We start from the raw sequence: 9,638 nt of genomic DNA, 5'->3' as shown, positions 1-9,638 counted from the left end.
TATACTGGCCGAGGTGATGAAGAGAAAAAGAGCCGAAATATCTCGGTCTTTCTAGCTGAGCCACTGTCTTAACAATTGCTAATCTAACTACGTAATAGCTTACTTTCCCCAAACTGATACAGCTTAACCTAGTGTCATCTGACCACGAGGGTTCTTCTTCCTCCCCGAAATGAGAAAAGGCTAACTTTATCTCTACAGGTCTGCCCCTTGATAAGTGCGGCCCTTCCCACTGCCCGTGCATTTACTGGTTTAAATGCCCTGCTTGGGCTGCCTAGTTGCAGCAGAGGTCTGCCCCCTGTTAATTGCTTCGGGTCTTCTAAATTCCTTTGCTCCCCTAAGACCTTGTGAGGCGTGAAGGGAAGCGGTCAGGTGTATCAGATGAACCCCGCCGCCGCGTGGACGAAAACGTTTGCACGTGGCTCGCACCCCTTGGCAAAGCAGCCCCAGCGCCCTGGCGAAGCCCCGGGGGAGAGGTCGGTAGTCCGACCAGGGCCGGGCCTCCGGCTCCGCACACGCGAGGTCTCCTTCACGCTCCTCTTCCTTCTCCTTCCGGTCCGGCTGGACGCGAGGAGGCCCGGCGAGGGCGGGTTTCTCTCCCGCCGGTGGCAGGCCGCGCGGCCCCCCGCCCCACTCGCGGCGCCGCGGGGCCGCCCGGGCGTCCTCCCGCCGCCGGGAGCGCTGTGGGCCGCGGCGGGCCGGGTGGCAGACGCCGTGGCGGCCGCCGCGCGCCTGAAGGGAGCTGCTGGCGGGGCCCAGGGCGTCCCCGCCCGAGACCGCGCCGCCGCCGCCATGGGTAAGGGGAGCGGACCGAGAGCGGACGCCCCGCTCTCCGTCCGAGGCTGAAGGCCGCGGCCGGGCGAGGACTGCTGGTGGTGGGCACCGAGGGCTCGGGCAGCAACTGGAGCCCGAACCCGAACCCGGGCCTGGGGCTGGGCGGGGGCAGCGGGTGGCTCGGGGGCGCCCGGGGTCGCCATGGCAACGCGCGGCCGCCCCCCGTTCCTTCAGGTCCCCGCCCCGGTTCTAGGGCCTAATGGCCGAGGGCTCGCGGTCCGGCGGCTTCCAAGGAGCGAGGACAGGGCCGCCCGGGGGGCCGCTCCCAGACCGGTGGAACAGTCGGGGATGGGCGATGACTTTTCAGGTTTGGGGGTGGCGGAGGGAAGACGCGTCTCCGGTTTTGGCCTGGGTGCCCGACGCCGAGGGCGGGAGAGGTGCAGCGATGCCGCGCAGGACCCCGGGTGAGCCCTCCGCGGGGGTCCTTGGGCGCCCCGAGCCCTTTGGGCAGCCTTGCTGCGGGGAGGAAGGGAGGCAGAGAGGGGGCTCCAGGCCCGGGCGAGATGCGGGGACTGGCCGTTGGCCTTGTTGGGGCTGCGACCCGCAGGACACATCTGCGAGCCCGGGCGGGGCGCGGCCGGCGTGTAAACGCTCCTGGGGCGAGGAAGCTGCCGGCCCCCAGCACGGACCCGCCTCGGAACAGCTGCAGATGCGCCCTTTGTCTGCTTGTCGCATCGCAAGTCGCGTATCGTAATGGGCACTGGAGGATTGGTACAGATTATGAAACATCAAGTGGCTCCCCCCGCCCCCGAAAAAAAGAGGGAATCATACGACGATGCAGATTTGAAGGAATGATGTGTGTGCAGATTTTCTACCAGCTAGCTTGGTCATAGATTGTGGCTGTTTGCATTTTTAGTTGCTTAGGATTCCGTGTCAGTCTTCGCGCTTAGCTATCAGCTCAGAACTCGCATACTAGATAATTGGGAACCCTGGACTTTGTTCAGTGAAGGAAAAACAGACACTTGGTTCACTTGGACTAGTAAATTTGCCAGAGATTATGAAACGTTATACTAAGTGCTTCATTTTTCTGCACTTCATTTTGTCATCTGTTTGCTGAAAATATTCCTGCCAGTCACAGCAATGGTGAGAATATGTGGGAACAGTGGCGAGAATATGCGGGAACATCTGAATTTCTAAGTTAACTAAGGATGGAATTTGTGGGAAAGAAAAAAATAGCTTTTTGTGAATTGAAAGTATCAATTACTAATCAGTTTTTCTTTTTTTTTAAGTGCATCTATTAACTTAGTTTTTGACTGAATCAGCTGGGTGGGCAAGGAACTTAAATGAGAAACAGGACTGCTTTTATTTCCTCTGGGAAAATAAAGGAGTTATGCAATACAGAATTACAGTTGCAATGAGAAAACAAGATGGAAAGAGGTTAAAATGAGTGAAAGAATTGAATGGCTTCTCCTGTATTCCTTTATTTGTCGGTGTGTTTTAACCCATCATGTTTATGGATGATACTGTAATCTTGGAATTGTAACCGCCTTTTATTGCCAGTTTATTCTGAACGTTTTTTGCCTTAATATTCATCCTTGGACCGTGCCTGCTGTCCACCTTTTGCACGAGACTCTTAAATATGTTGTTTATTACTCCAATTTTATCTCCACAAAAAGTAAAACAAAAACAAAAACAAAAACAAAAACCTCGTTCTCTCTGAAGACGTACCACAAAAGTAAAATAAATACCAGAAAATAACCAAGTTGCAAGATTTTGAGAATAATTCATAAACTTTGTCTGGGGTGGGCATGGTAGTGTTCTGTGGTATGTGTGAGAGAGACATAAAGAGAAGTTACCTAGGGGTGTGGATTAGTTAGGGAGACTAATTTGTCAACCAAGGAAAAACAAACCATTGTTGTTTTTATAGGGGAATGAAAGGGTTTGTGTATTTTTCAATGTCATGTCTTGCAAATGATGTTGGACTCCTTTCTTGTGCTTTCAGCTACAAAAGACCCCACAGCTGTAGAGAGAGCAAACTTGTTAAACATGGCTAAATTGAGTATCAAAGGACTCATTGAATCTGCTCTAAGCTTTGGCCGCACTTTGGATTCTGACTATCCCCCCTTGCAGCAGTTCTTTGTTGTTATGGAACATTGTCTGAAACACGGTCTTAAAGGTATCCTGAGATTTTAAAAAAACTAATTAAGTTTAGAATCCCACTATTTCCGTCTTAAACATCCTTGAAAATGTGATATTTGTTGAGACCATAATTATTGTTGCTTTACATTTAAAATTACTGGGTGGGTTGGCTTGGGGAGAGAATAGCCTACTGCTTTATGTTTTCTAATAAGTTGTCTTCAGAGAATACCTAGTTAGTGTTTCGTAAAAACATTTGATTTTTCATTTTTTCTCAATATAATCTGATTTCTATTTTCTAGGACAGTTAAAGTTATTTAAAAATTTTTAAGCTTAGTGATTCCAATATGAAGTCTTATTACTAGTTTGAGCCCTATTGAACAAATACATTAAAATAATTGTTGAAATATAAACCTCGTTGGCACTGGAACGTATCTAGAAAGACTGTCTTTCAGATTGGATTATTGTAGAAATGTAAGTGCTCCCTGGGAATGATGATAATACTGGATATTTTCTTCTACACAGTTGGCACTGATTTATCATTTCATGTAAAATGTTTATGTTAGATTTAGTTATTTAATATACATTGTATAATAACTGTTTTTTTTTTTTAAAGATTTTATTTTTCTGACAGAGACACAGCGAGAGAGGGAACACAAGCAGGGGGAGTGGGAGAGGGAGAGAGAGAAGCAGGCTTCCCGCCGAGCAGGGAGCCCGATGCGGGGCTCGATCCCAGGACACTGGGATCATGATCTGAGCCGAAGGCAGACACTTAACGACTGAGCCACCCAGGCGCCCCTATAATAACTGTTCTTTTACTTATTGTAAAAACAGTTGTTGTTAGTTTTGGTGTCTACTTCTTTTGATCAGCTGTGTGGAGGGCTATGTAAGAGTTTATTTTATTTTAAAGATTTTATTTAATTATTTGAGAGAGAGAGAGAGAGAGCCCAAGAGGGGGTAGGGTCAGAGGGAGAAGCAGACTCCCTGCTGAGCAGGGAGCCCGAGTAGGACTGGGACTCCGGGATCATGACCTGAGCTGAAGGCAGTCGCTTAACCAACTGAGCCACCCAGGCGCCCCTATGTAAGAGTTTATACTAAAGTGACTGTTCTAAAGCTAAAAGAAGCTTGGTTCCTTGTGGGTATACTAGGAACATGGGTAAGTTGGGAAGGCCCAGAAGTTCTGACTAAGGTACATGAAAGTGGGAGTAAATGTAAACAGCACAAAACATAAACATGGTTTTAATAAAATGTACTTCAAATTTTAATAAAAGGTACTGCCAAAGGAGCCTTGGCATCAAAGTTTGAGAAACCCTATGTGATGTTATTAAAGTACTCTTCTTTTTTTTAAATTAAAATTTTTTATTGAGATATAATTAACATATTAGTTTCAGGTACACAACATAATGATTTGATATTTTTATGTATTGCAAAATGATCAGCACAATAAGTCTAGTTGATATCCATCACTGTACATAGTTAAAAATTTTTTTCTTATGAACTTTTAAGATTTACTCTCCTAGCAACTTTCAGATATACAACAGTATTATTAACTGTAGTCCTCATGCTGTACATTACATCCTTATGACTTATTTATTTGATATCTGGAAGTTTATACCCTTTGACCGCCTTTACCCATTTCCTCTTGCCCGCACCCTCTGCCAGTCATCAGTCTGTTCTCTGTATTTGCGTCTGGGTTTTGTTTTGTTTTTATTTTTATTTTTATTTTTATTTTTTTAAAGATTTTATTTATTTGACGGAGAGATACATAGAGAGGGAACACAAGCAGTGGGAGAGGGAGAAGCAGGCTTCCCGCCGGGCAGGAAGCCCTATGTGGGGCTCGATCCCAGGACCCTGGGATCATGACCTGAGCTGAAGGCAAAGGCTAACTGGAGCCACCCAGGCACCCCTTGTTTTGTGTTTTTAGATTCCACTATTTCTTTGAAGACAAAGTAATTTTTAAAAAATTATATAATAGTGAAATCTACTCTCTTTGTACATGAATCAAACAACATAGAAGCACCTAGAGCAAAAACCATTTCCTTCATTCTCTTCCATTCATTTCCCTAAAGGGAATCCTTGTCATTCTTCTCTTTTCCATTTTTTTTTCTTTTACTCAGCATAGAATTATGCTATAAGTATTATTATTCTGTGACTTTGTTTAAAATTGATATGGTTTGGAGGTTTTTCCATTTATATAGAGGCTTTATCACATTTTTAATGACTGTAAAATTTCATAGTATATGTATACCAAAACTTACTTAACTGCCCTCCTCTTAATGTACCCTTAGGTTGTTTCCAGTTAAACACATTAAAATTGTGCTGTTTGTATACTTGTTCTTTAGGATAGGATTCTTAGGAGTAGAATTACTGGGTCAAAGGATATAGGCAACTGGCCTCTATGAAGGCTTCATGGATTTATCAAACATCAGTGGATGTTAGTGTTTGTTTCCCCACATTTTTGCCTGCTCTTGATATTATCAGTTTCTGCTTCTTTCAGTACACCAGGAACTCACCAGTCTGATCTAACAACCTTAAGGGTTTTCTGGTTTTAGTTTTAGTTTTTTTTTTTAATTTTTAAAAACATTTAGGGGTGCCTGGGTGGCTCAGTCATTAAACATCTGCCTTTGGCTCAGGTCATGATCCCAGGGTCCTGGGATCGAGCCTCGCGTTGGGCTCCCTGCTCTGCGGGAGGCCTGCTTCTCCCTCTCCCACTCCCCCTGCTTGTGTTCCCTCTCTCGCTGCGTCTCTCTGTCAAATAAATAAATTAAAACACACACACACACACACACATTTAAACATTTTTTTAAATTTTAATAACACCTTGAGTTTTAGTTTGCTTTTTGAAAAACTTTTTATCTTTGTTTTCCCTTAGGCTGCAGAAATGGAATTTGCTAAATGATGGCCAAACAGTTAAATTTTAAGCTCTTCCCTGAGTTTAAAATTCCTTTGCTTGACAAAATATCATAAGGCATGTCCTAACAGTCATATCATAGGCTTGTCTTGATGAATCATTATGAAGCTCCTTTGTGCTGATTTTTTTATCCCCCAAGGAAAAATTGCCTATCTTGGTGATTGTCCTTGGGTGGTGCGTATGATAGGCGCCCTTGATCTGCAGGAGATCTGGTCAGGATTAAGAAAGAAATGTATAGTGATTTCATGGTTTTCTATCACCTGATTCTCAGTATAAAATAAGTCACAATTTTTCATGTTAAGAGTAAAATAACTTTTTGTCCTTGGTTTATTTAATAAACTGATAAAGATCAACCTGCTAGGGCTGTCAGCCTTTTTATTTTGGTACTGGTAAAGAATAAGGCCAGTTGTTTTTTTACTTTAATTACCTGCCTGCATATTTCTGATAAGGAAGAATGGCCAAGCTGCATATTTTCTTTCCTTTTTTTTTTTTCTCCATTTTTTTTTTTTTTTTACAGATTTTATTTATTTATTTGAGAGAGAGAATGAGAGAGAGAGAGAGCAGGAGAGAGGGGAGGGTCAGAGGGAGAAGCAGACTCCCTGCCGAGCAGGGAGCCCGATGCGGGACTCGATCCTGGGACTCCAGGATCATGACCTGAGCCGAAGGCAGTCGCTTAACCAACTGAGCCACCCAGGCGCCCACTTTTTTTTTTTTTTTTAAAGATTTTATTTATTTATTTGACAGAGAGATAGAACAAGTAGGCAGAGAGGCAGGGAGAGGGAGAAGCAGGCTCCCCGCCGAGCAGGGAGCCCGATGCGGGGCTTGATCCCGGGGACCCTGGAATCATAACCTGAGCCGAAGGCAGCTGCTTAACCAACTGAGCCACCCAGGCGCCCCATTTTTTTTGCATATTTCTGATAAGGAAAAATATCAGGATCCTGATGAACAGGTTCCTGATCCACAGGACTGTGTAGTGATAAGAGCGGAAGGTCTTTGAATAACTGTATTTTAAGTTAGAAATGTTGAAACTAAATAAAAGGAAGTTATGACAATTTTATATGTTGAAGTTGTATGCATTATATATGCTTTTTTTTTTTCTCAGTAAGAAAATCATTTTTGAGTTATAACAAAACTATCTGGGGCCCCTTGGAACTGGTGGAGAAGCTGTACCCAGAAGCAGAGGAAATAGGAGCCAGTGTCCGGGATTTGCCTGGTCTTAAGTAAGTAATCTTATTGTTCATTTCTTTTTTTTTTTTAAAGATTTTTTTTTTTAAATTTATTTATTTGAGAGAGAATGAGAGAGAGAAAGCACATGAGAGGGGGGAGGGTCAGAGGGAGAGGCAGACTCCCTGCCGAGCAGGGAGCCCAATGCAGGACTCGATCCAGGGACTCCAGGATCATGACCTGAGCTGAAGGCAGTCGCCCAACCAACTGAGCCACCCAGGCGCCCTTATTGTTCATTTCTAACTGCAGAGATATATTTACTGTTCCTTGAAAGTACTTCACACTCTATTATCTTCTCTCAGCCTTAAATAGCCTTATTCCATTCTCTCCTAATAAAATTCTGTTCTTTCTTTATAGCTCAGTTCAAATTTCATTTCCTTTATGAAATTTCTCTTAGTCCCTTCAGTAGGAATTAACTGCTTTTTCTTCTATACCCTATCACTATATTCACTCCTTTATTATATCACTTTGATTCTACATTGTATTGCAGGAAACAGCAGGTCCCTTTAAGATAGGATGTATCAATTATGCATTTGTTTCCTGAGTGTTAAGCTAGTTTGCAGTAGTAAGCTAGTTGGCAGCCAATAACTATTTGTTGAAGACTAATTTATTTTTATTTATTTACTTTTTAAAAAATTTTATTTATTTGACAGAGACGCAGCGAGAGAGGGAACACAAGCATGGGGAGTGGGAGAGGGAGAAGCAGGCTTCCCACTGAGCAGGGAGCCCGATGCGGGGCTCGCTCGATTCCAGGACCCTGGGATCCTGGGATCATGGCCTGAGCCGAAGGCAGATGCTTAATGACTGAGCCACCCAGGCGCCCCTGAAGATTGATTTAGACCAAATCCAGGGCAAAGGCTCAGGAGATTAGAATTCTCAGATAAGCCATTTATATATATGGGGCTTGTGCAAATTCCTTTTCTTTCTCTAAAAATTGGGACCTATAGTGTCACCTGCCCATTTCACTAGACAAATATATATATAATGTAAAAACTGAATAAAGGCATAAAGGTGTTGTTAAGGCTAAATTCTTACGCTTTCCTTTAGTTTATCTTAATTCTTGTGAATGAGATAATCTTTTTTTCTTAGCATTTTCTGTCAGATTACCAGTTTGCTTTCTCTTAGCTTTATAATTGAGGGTTTTACAGTTGTTTTTTTTAAGATTTTTTATTTTTGCGAGAGAGAGAGAGAGAGAGAGCTTGCAAGAGAGGGCGCGAGAGAGCGCAAGCACGCAGGAGCAGGGGGAGGGGCAGAGGGGGAAGCTGACTCCCGCTGAGCAGGGAGCCTGATGTGGTACTGGATCCCAGGACCGTGGGATCATGACCTGAGCTGAAGGCAGACGCTTAACTGAGCCACCCAGGCACCTGAGGGTTTTACATGTTGTAGGGAATATGGTAGTGTTTTCTGGCTGATAACACAACATCCAAATATTTCTAGGTTGTATTTAATTGAATGATAAAAGTAAATGGCTACTATTTATTAAGTACTGTCTCAGGGTAATAAAATAATTGGTTTACATGAATTATCTCATTTAGTCCTTACATCAGTCTTAGAGGGTAGAGATTATTACAATAATTGCATAGATGTTAAAAATAAAGGTCAGAGGAGTTAACAGTTAAAAAGTGGCAGAGCCAGGATTCAAACCCAGTTTTTAAATTTTATTTTATTTATTATTATTTTTGTAAGTAATCTCTCTGCCCAGTGTGGGGCTTAAGCTCATGACGCTGAGATCAAGAATTGCATGCTTGACTGAGTGAGCCAACCAGATGTCCCTCAAACCTAGTTTTTAGAGTGAAATAGCAAGGGAATCATAACTCTCAAAAAGAGAGTAGAGCATGTGACTCTTTATCTCTGAGTTGTGAGTTCAAGCCCCATGTTGGGTATAGAGAATACTTTAAAAATAAAATCTTAAAAAAAAAGAAATAAGATTTGGTCATTTTAATATGAAAATATATGTTCAAATTGTTTTTAAAAAGCCTAACTCTTCAAAAGTAAAAAATGTTTTCTGAACAATGGTATTCATTCAACTGCTAAACCATAAGAAGCTCATTAGCTGTTAGTAGTGAAGATTAACTTACCTCCCACACTACATGCCAAAACATTCTTTGTATAAGAAAACATAAAAGTGTGAATGATAATCTTTCTCTTTGAAAAACCATACATATTCTGTAAAAGTTGCTTTTACTTTTACTAAATGATCAAACTTGGATAAGAGGTAGGAGATTGAATTTTTTAAGGACAACCTCCTAGAGAAACATTTGAAAAATAACAAGCAGCCTGGTGATTTCTCTCTTTTTGATTACCAGCTTGGTGCCCTCCTAGCTTTGTTAGGATTTTTTTTTTTTAATTTGTTAGGATTTTTAAAATTCAGATATCATGTCAGTTACTTTTTGAAGGCATTATATTGCTTTATTTGATGCATTTTGCATATCCATTTTTAAGACTGATGAATCACAGACTTGTACCTCTGAAACAAATAATACATTATATTTTTTAAAAAAAAAGTAGGGAAAAATGAAGGGGGGAAATCGGAGGGGACACGAACCATGAGAGACTATGGACCCTGAGAAACAAACTGAGGGTTCTAGAGGGGAGG

The 9,638-nt window shown here is 42.6% G+C and overlaps 1 protein-coding gene across 7 annotated transcripts in view; it reads left to right on the top strand.

Annotated features, from left to right (window-relative positions):
- The first annotated feature begins 675 nt into the window (after nucleotides 1–675).
- The window catches only part of LOC118018668 (RUN and FYVE domain-containing protein 2), a 46,218-nt gene continuing 37,255 nt past the window's right edge, over nucleotides 676–9,638 (top strand). For 4 of the 7 annotated variants that reach the window (XM_035017414.1, XM_035017424.1, XM_035017406.1 and 1 more), the window contains exons 1-3: nucleotides 921–1,235; nucleotides 2,774–2,947; nucleotides 6,921–7,038. In XM_035017414.1, the coding sequence (XP_034873305.1) occupies nucleotides 1,031–1,235; nucleotides 2,774–2,947; nucleotides 6,921–7,038 (497 nt within the window). In that variant the 5' untranslated portion in view covers nucleotides 921–1,030. Of the gene's footprint in view, nucleotides 794–920; nucleotides 1,236–1,267; nucleotides 1,628–1,686; nucleotides 1,915–2,773; nucleotides 2,948–6,920; nucleotides 7,039–9,638 lie in introns of those variants that run through there. The other 3 variants (XM_035017435.1, XM_035017455.1, XM_035017445.1) reach the window with 3 other exon arrangements.

The sequence above is a fragment of the Mirounga leonina genome, unplaced genomic scaffold (genome assembly GCF_011800145.1).
Source record: "Mirounga leonina isolate KUSES-001 unplaced genomic scaffold, KU_Mleo_1.0 Mir_107, whole genome shotgun sequence".
NCBI classification, from domain to species: Eukaryota; Metazoa; Chordata; class Mammalia; order Carnivora; family Phocidae; genus Mirounga; species Mirounga leonina.
This window is presented reverse-complemented; position numbering and strand designations above follow the sequence as displayed.